Consider the following 13,696-nt stretch of genomic DNA (forward strand, 5'->3'; position numbering starts at 1 on the left):
GATGCTAACGGTCAATTAGAATTCTTTTAGACAGAGAAGTCTTTATAGTTGTAGTACAGAAGATTTAGAGAGAAAATTACAAAGTAAATTGATAATATAACTTTTAAAATTTTAAATCTTATTTATAGTCCAAGCGAATAGATCTGGATCGTTGATTGTAGATAAACTTTTTTTTGGCCGTTGATTCGTTGATGCGATCCTAACCGTTGATCAGAGATAGACTTTGATCGTAGTCGTTGATTAAATAAGAATAAATTTTATTTTTAATAAAAGATAAAAAAATTATCCTTAATAAAAATTAAGTATTTATCTTTTATATGATAAAAAATAAATCTTATCTTATCTTTTTTTTTTCAAAAGTTACGTCCAAAAGGTCCAAGTCTAAGTATTTTACTCTAATTAAAGTCAATGGTCAAAAATCAATAGTTTGACTTTTGTTGACTTTTTGTAGAATCGTTAGTTGGATGATTTCTGATCAACCGGAGTTAGGTTCACCCGAATCCGACTCCGGCCTTGCGCCTCTCGAGCGTGTTTTCTCTCGACTTCTCGTCCCTCGGACGTTGCACACGTCCTTCTCGCTCTACCGACGTACTCTTCGATAGCTTCCGCGTCCCTCGGATTGCACTGAACCCGTTGGCTCATTTCCCCATGCAACCCTTCTCGTTCGTTACGTCTTACGCTCGACTTCCTTCGTACCTAAATTTTTACACACTTAACAGAGAGATTAAAACAACACAGGACCTAACTTAACCTGATTAATCACATCAAAATTAACCGGGATACCACCACCTTATACAAAAATTGTATCTGAAACTGAATGAATTAAAAGAGATGTGGCCCGTCAGTCTACTAACCCAACGCCAATTCGGTTGTTTGAGACTTACAGTTAGATACTGATTCTAAAAAAAAAATTGACACAACGGACCAACCGATACACGCTCACTCAGGGTATGAAATCACTAAACTTACCGAGCTCATAACAAGCCCAAAAGAGCAGAATCTCTAATCCACATGAGCAACACAGGAACAAATGAGTAATGACATGTACAAGGCACGCACATAGCAAGTTGTTTTGACTTCAGCTTGCTGCAAGGACCAAATCGTGACAAGCAGATATTGTTAACATATTCTGAGAAGAAAGAGAACGAAAACAAGAAAAGTTTTGCTCCAATATATGCACTTCTCTCAAGAAGCATTCTATTTACGTCCTAGCAACAGGATAACAAGTATTAGTCTTTCATCTACCGGTAATGTTGCCATTGACCGTTGTCTCTTCCAGACAACCGATGCCCTTTGCAATCAAGAGCCGAGAACAGGAAAACAGTTCGATGCAGATTAATAATCATCAGGAAACCACTAGTCGTCAGTTCCGTGGTCTGCCTCATTGTTTTGTGAGGTTGTCAGGGAGTTTGAAGTGGAATTCTCAGAAGTAACAGCTCCAGATTCATCGTCTGCACCTTGGCCATGAAAGAACTGTGCAAGAGAAAGGGGATTGTAGGTGGAGCTGGCTCTCCTAAGGCCTTGTATTGCTCTCAGTGCAGCTAATGTGCTTCGATGTACAAAATCAGCTCGAATGGGTGAAACCTCTGGGTTACGTGGTTGATGTGCCTCGTCTTGGTTTGGTTCGACCACCTCAGGTTCCAATGGGAATAGCAGCTCAAAATTCGCTTCACATTCACGCACCAGCCGTGTTAGTGGTTCAGTTGTGAAGAATGGCTGATGAAGAGCGCGTTGAGTAAAAGGCAGACTAAGCCAACCTCCTGTTCTCTTGTCATATTTCTTGAGAATTTTGACAAGTCCTGGAATCAGAGTGCTAATGATGAATATTTATTGCAATTGAGCTCTCTAGAACACTTTCAGACTAAGAAAAGAGTGACTCTCAAGTAACCTGCAAAGTTGAGGGAGCTGTAGTTCTTAAGTAGAACCATCTCCCCATGGATAGTAACAAAGGCTTTACGAATCTCCAACATCTCCTCACTAAATTCTCTTTCAGATGAAAAAGCTCCGTTCCTGCTTGTCCTGATCCTCTCGATTCTTTCCTTGAGTTCCTAAAAGCAATCATGAGAAAAAATGGACTATCAGTTCATATGTAGCTCTAATCATATGCATTGAAACATGCATCATTGAGATGATTAGACTCAACTTAATGTACTCACAGAGAATACCCACATGGAGGAAGCCTGGTCTAGTTGAGAATGAATTTATATGTAGAGAGAGAGACATAAGCACAAAAAGTTGCATTAAGGACATTGATAATCCTTACTATTTCACTTCCATTCACAGGTAATAACATCACAAGAAGTTAAATATATGAAGAGAAAATCAGAGAAGGCAATACAGAAATTAAACCTAGTTGTCAAGGAATTTGCCTTAATGAAACTAAAAGGCACGAATAGATCAAGCTAGTCATTCCTCAAAAATCCATTGTCACTGCTCTATTGCCTCGGGCATTGAACAAGTTCATCTCTTCCAACACCATCTCACATAGCAAAGAGACCGTGATGAATCCGAACATAGGGAACAAAGGGACCGTGAAAAGGGCACTCACAACAATGTATTCTCCTTCGCCGCATCCTGCGTTGCAGCTTGGTAATATGTGATTACATAGCGCCACACCCTTCACCCGCCCACCCTGTCATCCTAAAGGGTAAAGGATCACTACAGTGTCTAACTAACATATCTCCATCAAAGGTAACAACGAATTAGGATCAAATGAATGGAATCATAGGAAGTTAAGGAGGATAGTGAGGATACAGGAAGGGAGCTTGAGCACAGTGTGGCAAAGGCAATGAAGAGATTGAGAAGGTGAATCTAATGGAAGAGCTTGACAGGGAGTTGAGGGGGTTGGCTGGGAAGACAACATTGTCGATGGAAAGAATCTTGAAATAGAGGATGGGAATGTTGAGCCTCAAAGGGGGATGACAAAGGGGATGCCACCCTTGGAGATGTTGGCTCAAGAGTGGAGGCGAGGTTGCTAATGCGGGTGAGGAGGTCCGGGTAGAGGAGACAATGACACTAGTGGCTACGTTGATTGTGACAAGTTAGGGACAGACACACTATTTTAGGGCTTCGGGTCAGAGTTATTGGATTTTTTTTTACAGAGTGAAAGCATCCAACATAGGATTATTCTATGTGAAAACTAGCCACGTGGATGCTCGATTTAACAGCGCCTGCAAGAGCTGATTTAATTGGAGGTTGATAACTTCACAAGTAATCTACAGTTCAAATGGTCGGGTTAACTGAGGTGATGAAATGCTGAAAAGATACAAGGATGAAATACTGAAGGAGCTGACAGGTATTGATAAATATATTGGTTTGGAATGGACTCATTTTCGCAACGATAAAGTTGCTACCATGTAACCTGGAGGTCACGGGTTCGAGTCTTGGAAACAGTCTCTTGCAAATTAGAATAAAGTTGTGAACAATAAATCTTTCCCCAAGACCCTGCATTGGCGGAAGCTTCATGCACTAGGCTTATTGTAATTTTGTAATGGACTGATTTTCAGGCAATCAATGCATTTTTTTTTTTTGCTCTAGAATTAATTCTTCAAATTAGACCATTTCTTCAGATTTAAGTAGGGTAGCGAATCTCTGATTATCTGGAAAAATGCTCTGGCATGGTAATTGCCATCCAACTTGGCTAGTCTGCATTGTACTAGAAAAATTTGACAGCTTCTGGGAAAAAGATAAGAAGAAAAATAGAAAAAGAAGTTAGCTTATGATACTGGTTGATCTTGAAGAGCAGGACAGGAAGAGAGAAGACAGCAAAATCCATATATGGTGAAACCACCATAACCATTAGATTGGCATGGAAACAATTCCCAATTAAAACAATCCTAAGGAACCTACAATTCTTCAACCATGCTGGAATTTGGCAAACTAAATTGGAAAAAAGCCACTTTTACCACAAGCCATTTCAGAAACCAACAAAGCCTGGAAGCATATCTTAACTCAATCTTGACTAAAATATCTCAACAAAATCCTGAATATCGCGGAAATGATTAGAGTAAACTTCAAATAAACCCAACTTTTAGGGCAGCGGGTGGATAGAAATGACAACTCTTTACCTCTCATCAAACAACATCCAGTCGTAGAGACCACAAGAGGAAGATGCTAAAGTTGTATCCAACGTTCTCAATTTGTCTCATAAATAATTGCCTCTCAAAGATCAGAATGCTGCCATCGTTGTTGTCAAATCATGTTTGCCCCCATCTATTTAGAACCAGTTATAGGAATCTTATTCCTCCAATGAACTCTATTCAAGGCAATATCACAACTAATATTCAAAGATCAGAACCTAATACTGGAAGATTATTAACTAAGAAAAACTTATGATAGAATCCCTAGATAATTAATGTGGCATGTTTTAAAGAAGAGAGGAAATTCTAGAATTTATAATATTGTGATAAATGACTTGTATGATAATATAGCTACTAATTCTTGAGTTATTGAAAGAGTAACAAATGATTTTGCTAATTTCATTAATGTCATCTGTCATTCAATATCTAGATGAACTTACAATTATATTGAAGAAATAATGCACTGGTGTACATTAATAAGACAATATTGTCATAGGTGATGCAAGTGTATATAGAATAAACTCAACAGAACAAAGCCAGCGTTTATATGATGAAAAGAGCATGGAGAAAAACAAGATGAGGAAAAGGCGGGGTTTTCCTTCCCTTTCCTTGAGAAGAAACAAGAAACCGTGAAAAATGATTGCCCCACTCTATATAAGAAGTTTCATAACTAAAAAAGAAATGAGGGAATACCTAAGATGAATATATAAAAGATTCCAGAAGGTAAGATTCAAAATATTTTGTATCTGTTATTCAACACAAAAATATATATATATATATAGGTAAAAATATCATTAATAGTTTATAGGGTTTTGTCTCAAAATTCCTCAAAACTTTGAGCCTTGTTGATCCTCCTATGCCCCTTCACTAAAGAAAAATACATTAAAAAACTGGCATTATGGCTCAGAGCATCGGAAAATGTATAAAAAATAAATAACAATGATGAGAATACTAAGATAGGAAAAGATAAAATTATATTACTATGCAAGAGAAATAAGGTGTAGCTCCAAGAGAAGGTAAAGTGAGAAAAAAAAGTTAAGAATGGTGTGGACATGTTCAAAGACACTTATAATAGACACCAACAAGTTGAATTAATTAGATTTTAAAGTGAGGGGTAATCTTGCATAGAGCTCAATGGAGGCATAAGATCCATGTAACTGAGCAAAATATTCTTTCTCTTGTTGCAGGATATATGCCATATTAGACAGTCTTTAATCCATAAGTAAGAAGCATAATCATAGTCATAGTAAAAGGTTGAGGATGAATAACTAGAATATCATAAACTTTCAAGGTGTTGAAAGTATACCAGTTTGAATTCAAGAATGCAAACAATCATTAGCAAACATGTAGCATCATTGGCAAATAGGTATGCAACCATTTCCTTGTCATGAATCGATAGGTTGGAAAGCAGAAAGAGAGTTTTAGAGTATAGATGAAGAAGCCTATACAGACCAACTTGTTTTTTCTGAAATCCCAATAAGTTAACATCCAAATGACAATACAAATAATGTATAAGTTAACAACAAGTAACCCAATAGGAACAATGAGACAAGAGTTTAGAGAGGGCCATATAAGATTAAGAGTTTATTCAGGAAAAAGTTAAAAAAGGTGGCATCAACATATTAATAATGTAGGTCACACAATCCAGCAGTAGCTTGCCAATAAAGGAAATATATGTATACGAGGCAAATGATCAAAAGTGAAAAGCATATTAAAGTAGTGAGAACATCTGGTAGACAAGACTGTTCTATTCATTCTTCTATGCTACCATTTAAAACTTGATAATCTAAATTGAATCTGGAAGGTCTATAGCTCAAGTATCATGCACGAATAGGACTAACTGTCTAGATGTGGCCCAAAATTCAATCTGTGTTCATTTCATCTACAATGAATGATACATAAATTGGATTGTGTCTGATATAGCACATGGAAAACTACTACTTTAACAAAACAAACTCCATCTTAAAAGATAGAATTTACTGTCCTTGTCCTTTTATCCTAAACAACCAGAGCAGGTATGCCATATGGCATGGTCATTATTCATGTGACCAAGCAAAATTCAGACTCAGGAAAATTGAGCAGTATCAATGGTAAGAGTGGATAACTTAAGGATTTTATGAATATTTATTAGGTACCTAGAAAGGATAATGAATAGTAACACAGAAAATTGTAAAAGACTTCTTCATTTGGAAAGAAAATTAGGAGTAATGAAAAATGAGGAGAGAATAAGAAAATGGCTAAAAAAATGTTGCTTACATGAAGAAGAAATATGATAGAGATGTGAGTAGAGCTGTCAATGAGTCGAGCAATGCTTCATGAATTCAAGTTTGTTTATTTATCTTGTCAAGTTGTCAAGCTGTCCAGCTTGTTTATTAAAACACTTTGAGCTCAAGGTATAATCAAGCTCAACTAGCAACATGGTTGTCATTATATTATAATTAGTTAAATTATTTATCCAATAAATAAAACTTAAATTATTACTTACATTTTAGCATATGAAAGATAATTTGAAACTCTAAAATTTATAAGTACCAAAAACAATAGCTATTATATGCACAGGTATTAAATTCCTTATATGTTTTAATTAAAAACTAAAAAAAAGATCATAATCAACCCTTGAAAAATTTGCAGATAACATTGTTATTGAATTGTTCAGGAATTTTATTTATGATGTTGCTCACAAATATTATGTTTTTATAGCCCTAAATGTAAGAAGAAAAGTTATATCATTTTCTTCCAAATCTCATACTACAAACAATTGAAGACTTTTCTCTAGTTTATGAATTCAAAAATTGAAAGATAATTTTTTTTTCAACTTAATCAAAATGTATTGTACAAGGAAGGGTAGCTTATCAAATATCCTAAACCCAGCAATCACTAAATCGGGAATATATATAACAAAAGAATCAGATAATATCTACTCATATCCTCAAGGATCTTTTAGGAGATTGATTAGCTAATTAACAACCGTAACTATATAAGGAAACAATAATATTATATAATATTCTAAAACGAAAATATATATATCAAGAGAATCAAGTAATAGCTGCTCATATCCTCAAGGATCTTATAAAAGATTAATTAGCTAATTGGCAGTGATAACTATATAAGGAAGCAAGGGCATTCTCCAATATTCTTGCCATCCATGACGAACATCCTTGTGTCTCACACCACCTACTTATTATTTTGCTTGATATACTTTGCAGTGATATAGTCACGGATGAGCCACTCCATGGAAATTGAACCCCATGAAAGAGAAGGGTAGAATTAGTGAGAAAATGTCTCAAATCTGTCCTACACATTATTCCTGCCTTTTTAAGTAACAAAATTGAGAATTATGTTTAATGCTTCTATCTTTCACCTCTCTATATTCGAGAAGAGATTCAAAAATTATGGATCAATTCAGAAATTTTCTTTTAAAATTTATAAGTTATTTGAGAATTATGTTTAATGCTTCTATCTTTCGCCTCTCTATATTCGAGAAGAGATTCAAAAATTATGGATCAACTCAGAAATTTTCTTTTAAAATTTATAAGTTATTTGACTTTTAAGAGTTTTTAAACATGATTTTAAAGATAAATTAGACCTTTACAAAGTAAAAAATATTTTCCTCTTCTGTGAGTTGAATTGCCCAAGTTTTATTTACAGTGTCATTATTCATGCATTTTAATTGGTATCAAGCTAAATTCCTAATTCAGGACTCAGTAGAAATTTTCAAGTCATTTTAAACTTGTGTTTCTTCAACACAATCTCAATATTGCCTAAAACTTTCACTTTACCCCGAGAAGTGCCTAATGAGAAGCTTTTGTCACATCTACCCATCCCTACGTTTTCAATATTTGCTCCCCACGAAATCTTCTCTCACCCATCGCCTGCGCTATTCACACTAGCACACCACCTCTTTACATGCCCCCATCGATTTTACTTGCCTCTACTATCTCTCAATTGCTTTATTGGCCCTTTCTCCACCAAGCAAGCTCAAGTTTTTATTACATTGAGATTGCCATGCCCTAGATATCATCATCGACATGCTTTCACTCTTGCTACTTCTACAACTAGCACCCTAGAGCTTTGTTGGCTCTATCCTCTATGCAGTTGCATTGCCTACGACGAGGTCGTGTCACCCCCTTTACAAGAATAACTTCAAATTGTTATTCGATCTCGTATGTCTCTTCGCCACTAACCTTCATTCCTTAGACCAAGTTTGATGCTCCCGCATCGTTCCTAAAGAGATTACGTCAAAGCCACTTGAAGAAGAAGATCCATATTCTCTCAAGATATTCATTAGAGATTTCTATGGAAAAAATACAAAACAAGAGTTGTCTATAGGTGAAAATAAATTTTAAGTGGTGGGTACTGTGATTCACCACGAGAGTTGTTAAAAAATTGCAAAAAGTAGGTTAGTACTTCAAGAATATTTAGGGTCCTATACAAGTTGTGCAGAGTTAGAAATTCACCAACATTATTTGAATAATGATGGGATAGAAAATACAACCAATTCTTACTAGATAAAAAGAATGTTCAAAGAATGATAACAAAGATTGACTCGAGAAATAAAGAAAAGATAAATATCAACTAGTTTCTCATTTATTGGAGAGACCACCCAAGAAAAGTTACTACAGAATCCATGCTTAATCAACTTAAGAAGTCCATTATAACTTATCCTTAGAAATGACAACCAAAGAAAATGATTGACATATTGCTCAGAGTCAAGTTTTAGTCAAGGAGAATGACTTAGCTTAAAAATTATGGATCAATTTAGAAATTTTCTTTAAAATTTTAAATTTTAAAAATTCTATAAGTTCTTTGATTTTTTTAAAAAATTTCTGGAAAGTTTGTAGATAACTAAATTTTGACTTGAGTCTCGAAAAGGATTGAGATGTCTTAATAATATTTTTCCTCTTTGGTGAGTAGAATTGTTTTTTTTTCACTTCAATTTTTCATACCATAACACTTACCTATAAACCATCCCCATTTATTTTCCACTAGAAAGTTTGTAGATAACGAAGTTTTGACTTGAGTCTCAAAAAGGATTGAGATGTCTTAATAATATTTTTCCTCTTTGGTGAGTAGAATTGTTTTAGTTTTTCACTTCAATTTTTCATACCATAACACTTACCTATAAACCATCCCCATTTATTTTCCACTATTTTCCTTTCTTCACTAGTAAGCAAGGTGTAAAGGTGGTCATAAGGAGGGATGGAGAGAAGTAGAACAAATGGACAGAATGAAGAATAAGAAAGTGGAGAGGAAGTAGATAGAGAGATATTTCCCTGTTATGTGGGGCTTGTATCAGAATTATCTAAAGGCTGCTATTTTATCTTCCCAGCAAAAAGAAAGAACTGGACACTCAACTTGCTATTCTGAGTACACTCCAAATTCTAAGTTACACACAAGCCCACTCCCCTTCGCCGTCATATCATCATTTCTTTCCCTATTATTTCAATATACCTAAGAGCTCAAAGTTTTGCTTTATTTTTTTTATCTCCATTCTTTTCCAAAGTGAGATGAGGATCATATCTGGTTCAGCTATCGTTTGTTTTACTTAACATAATGTAACAAGAAATTTCCTGGTGAAACAGACTGTATAGAGGTTTATATAGTTCAAGACAACGAAGTTTGCAAAAGGACGATGGAGTTGTGATTCGCATCACCTGCAAAAGGATCACGAAATCCTCCTCCTTATCGACATAGAAATCATTGAACTTCTCCAGCTCCTCGTCCAGGATGCGGACGAACCACGCTTCCAGGACGGCCAACGGTGGAGCGGCGGCAGCAGGATTAAGCGGTTCGTCCTGCATTGCTGGCGGCAGCGGTGGTGGCGGCGGCGGCTGTGGGAGGTGCTTGATAAGTTTCTTGAGGGTCTTGTAGGCGAGGAACTTGTCCCTCCACTCTGGCAACGTCTCGTCGAGGTGGTTCCTGAAATCCTTGCCAAACTTCATGCCTTAGAGATCGCCCAAGGACTCGTCGATCTCGGGAGGATCGCTGGCGGAGGAGTGGGAGGAATCGAGGGTTTTAAATAGAGGGGAAAGCGAGAGAATAACGCCGATGAAATGGTAGATGAAAGCGAGGAAGAGAGGGAAAGATTTGGCAAAAGAGGGATGTTGGGATGTCCACCCGCGTCGCCGTCGCCGTCGCCGTCGCCGTGAGCGTCAACGTCAAGGTGGAGGAAGAGAGGAGAGGAAGAGAATATTCCTCTTGCTTTCGCTCCATGCTTATCCTCTTATATAACGGTACATTCCAATCCGATATTCTTTAAATCAGATCCGACATACTGTCACAATTTATTTTTTTGATTATTTTTTAATTTTGTTGCGCTGGCCGTCTCTCGTAATAAAATCCTTTGTGCTCTCGCCCTCGCCGCCCTCTTGCCCTTGCCGTCGACCCTCGTTGCTGTCCGCCAAACACTCTCTCGCCTCTCACCCTCGCTCGTCGGCTCTCGTCGCCCTCTGCCAGATGCCCTCTCGCCCTCGCCGCCAAATGTCCTCTCGCATCTCGCCCTGGCCGCCATACGCCCCAGGTGACATCTTGCACGACTCTTCGTCGACACTCCATGTAACTTTTTTTTCTTGTTATTCTTTATCTTCTTTGTAGTTGTTGGATTCGAGAAGAAGAAGAAGGGTCCAAACTCGTCCGAGAAGCCAAAATGAAATTTTGGTCTGTTTTCTCCCACTTTTCTTGCTCATGCTTACGCATTTGAACCCTTGTTCTCTTACATGGAATAGTTAAGTAGTAGATGCCTTCGAACTGTGTAGTAAAGTGTATCATTTAATCATCAGTTGCTTTGCATTAACTTCATCGCCCATTCTTCCATTGAAAAGTCTGGATTATCAAATATTATATTATTTTTCTCTCGACTTGTCTTCTAAAATCATTGTGTCTAACGAATCAAGTGAATTGTTAGTTGCTGTAGTTGATTAGATTCCAATCTCCTAAATGATTTGTCTGATTCATAATTATTCATTTTCAATTTTAGCATATCTCATTTATATGATTTGATTGTGATAAATAATTAACAAATCCAAGAGTGAAATGCACAAGTGAAGAAGAACAGTTATAAGTGAATTAATTTCATGAAGGGTCCTTTCTATAATTTTTCATTTCAGAGAGAAATTATGACCTAGTCATAATCCTCTACATAAGCATTGCACCTATAATTTTAGATTGTGAACTAAAATAGCTCATGTCCTATATCATGATCTTTGATGATTAATGTTCTATCTCATCCTAGATTATAGTTTTGCATTGACCACAATCTAAATGTGACTTAGCTTGTGGGAGAAATTTAGGCTCCTACTCATAAACTCTATCCTTCTTCACTTAATAATTCTGCAAATGACCCGTCTCATTTGGAGAACCCATAGATGCTCCACGATAACACAATCTATTTACTTCTTCCTATCCTTGTCGATTACACAATGTGGTGATGATTTTGGCTAATATGCAAAAACTATCCTGGTCAAACCATGAAAAGTGTTACTCTAATGGTATAGGGAGAATGTTGTTGGTTTCAATAGTCATTAGTTTTTGCTAAGTATTAAGGCTTAGATTAGTTGAAGACATGGTTTGTATAATGTGATCCCTTTCCATTCCATGGCAAAAAATAACTAAGGAAATAAATAAGGATTAAATCATTTCCATTCTTCTTCTTTTTGTTGCAATTACTTGCATGATGTGATCTACATAACTAGCTTTGTGCAGATAATGTCCATATTATCTGGTAAATTTGGTGGACTTACTTAGTGATAAGATTTAAAGAAACTCATTTTGTTATGCTTTCATATGAGTCATTGGAGAAACTACAATGTGAATAAGTTTTCCTTTTGATAACTTCTATTCTTTTGGTTGTACAATTTGCATAAACTTACAAAACAACATTTCTTTATATCAAAGAAAAACTTACAAAATAACATTTCTTTATATCAAAGAATGGTAAGTCGTTTAATTTTAAGTTCTAATCTTTTGTTTATACAATATTCTGAATGTTATTTTTAATATAGGGGAAAACATATGTTATCTTTGTTGGACCTGAATTGGGTATTCATGAGAAGTGGGTAGAAACATCTAGTAAAGTTAATGGCTTTAAGGGTGTTATACACTAGTCTTTTAAGAGTAAAGAGAAAATAAAAAGAGCTTTTCAAGCACACCCAACCAAGGAGGATCCAAAAGATTGGGATCTTGCCACATCAGTACTATCCAGGTGATCGGATATGCTCCATGCGATCGGATTCTGCCACGTCAACAATCGGTGGAGTGCTATAAAAGGAGTCTCGAGGTAAAACTTTAGAGAACAATTTTATTTTATCTGATAACTCTTTGCTCGTGCTGCTCCTGTGTTTGCTACGACAACGACACACTGCAACCTTATGCTCAAATTTCAATCGCAACCTTTGTATAACTTTTGGTTATTTTGTTGTCGTATATCTGTATCTCCATGCTTATATATTTTTTTAAGGTTTTTTTGTAAGGTTTTTCCATTTCCAGAGACTTTCTAAAAAGGAAAATTTTAAAAATAAAAATTATATTAGTTTTATTGTGCATAAAGTGTAGTCAAACAAGCTTGCTATTTTTTATTAAAATTGTATACATGTCTAGTGAAATTAACATCTGACTAGTTTGTCAAAATTGCATGTCCGTTATTCTTTGTTAAACATTACTTGATTGCTAAAATTGTTAAATCGTTACTTGTTAGTTCTTATTCTGTTGCATAACTTTGTTTGATTTAGTGTTAGTTAATTTTTAGCTCGTAAAATGCATAAATGCTATTCACTCTCTCCTCTAGCATCGAGTTTGATCTTACACACGCAATGGAAATCTAATATAAAATAATAAGAAATACAATGATAACACATTAGGTTTTATGTGGTTTGAAGCTCTATTCCTACTTCACAACCTATTATAATTACAGTCGATTGATTGGACAAAAGTAGTTTGTAGCCAACAACTCTGGGTAGTCTCGAAAAAACTTAATTGATTAGATCAATTTCAGTTAACTTGAGCTCTAATAGAAATTTTCTATTCTTTGAACTCTTATGTTCAATTAATTCTCGAGTCAATTGAACAATCCAATCAACTAAGGTTCACCTCTAATTGATTGAATTTGCTTAGATATCTCAATTTCTCTCAGTTTATACCCTCTAAAACTACAAAAAAGTGTGGGATCAAGCTTTATTGTCTACATAGTTGACATACTTTTCGAAATCTTCAACTTTATCGATGTTTTACTTTTCCCTCAAGTTTACCTACATGCTCATTTCATTACATATCGTCAAACTATCAAACAACTAAGGCTCCATACTTCTAATCCTAGAGTCCGCCTTGCTAAGAAATTGTAGTCACATGGATATCCTATATCGTTCTTCTTTGATTACCTCCATGTTTACCTCATCGTAGACCTCTAAGCCATCGAGTATAATCATTCAACTTGACTATGTTAAGTCTTCCATAACAACTCAACCTTATTGGGTCACAAGTTTTATATGTAGTCTAATAACTCTTTTCTAAACCTACTGAACCCAAACTGAATTTGTTGCGAAACACACCAACAACATGTGCTTTGCGGCTCGAGAATGACTCTTACATATAGACAATAAATATGTTATTTGTTGCTAAAATTA

General features: G+C 35.7%; 1 protein-coding gene across 1 annotated transcript; it reads right to left on the reverse strand.

Annotated features, from left to right (window-relative positions):
* Positions 1–1,056: 1,056 nt before the first annotated feature.
* LOC141834852 (SPX domain-containing protein 4) lies at positions 1,057–10,249 on the reverse strand. The gene is made up of 3 exons (XM_074722236.1): positions 9,734–10,249; positions 1,889–2,048; positions 1,057–1,799 (listed from the first exon to the last, which is right to left on the reverse strand). Exons 1-3 carry the CDS (start codon positions 10,019–10,021, stop codon positions 1,357–1,359), a joined length of 891 nt encoding a protein of 296 aa, XP_074578337.1. The 5' UTR covers positions 10,022–10,249; the 3' UTR covers positions 1,057–1,356.
* Between the last annotated feature and the right edge of the window lie 3,447 nt (positions 10,250–13,696).

Source organism: Curcuma longa, chromosome 1, assembly GCF_044706935.1.
Source record: "Curcuma longa cultivar G26 ecotype Majalengka, Jawa Barat chromosome 1, ITB_CL_G26_1.1, whole genome shotgun sequence".
NCBI classification, from domain to species: domain Eukaryota; kingdom Viridiplantae; phylum Streptophyta; class Magnoliopsida; order Zingiberales; family Zingiberaceae; genus Curcuma; species Curcuma longa.

Excerpts from the sequence above, each read along its gene's own strand:
- LOC141834852 (XM_074722236.1), bottom strand. The coding sequence starts at position 10,021 with ATGAAGTTTGGCAAGGATTTCAGGAACCACCTCGACGAGACGTTGCCA. Across the intron at positions 2,049-9,733 it reads ATTTCGTGATCCTTTTGCAG|GAACTCAAGGAAAGAATCGA; the intron begins GTGATGCGAATC and ends GATTGCTTTTAG. Across the intron at positions 1,800-1,888 it reads CAGCTCCCTCAACTTTGCAG|GACTTGTCAAAATTCTCAAG; the intron begins GTTACTTGAGAG and ends CTCTGATTCCAG.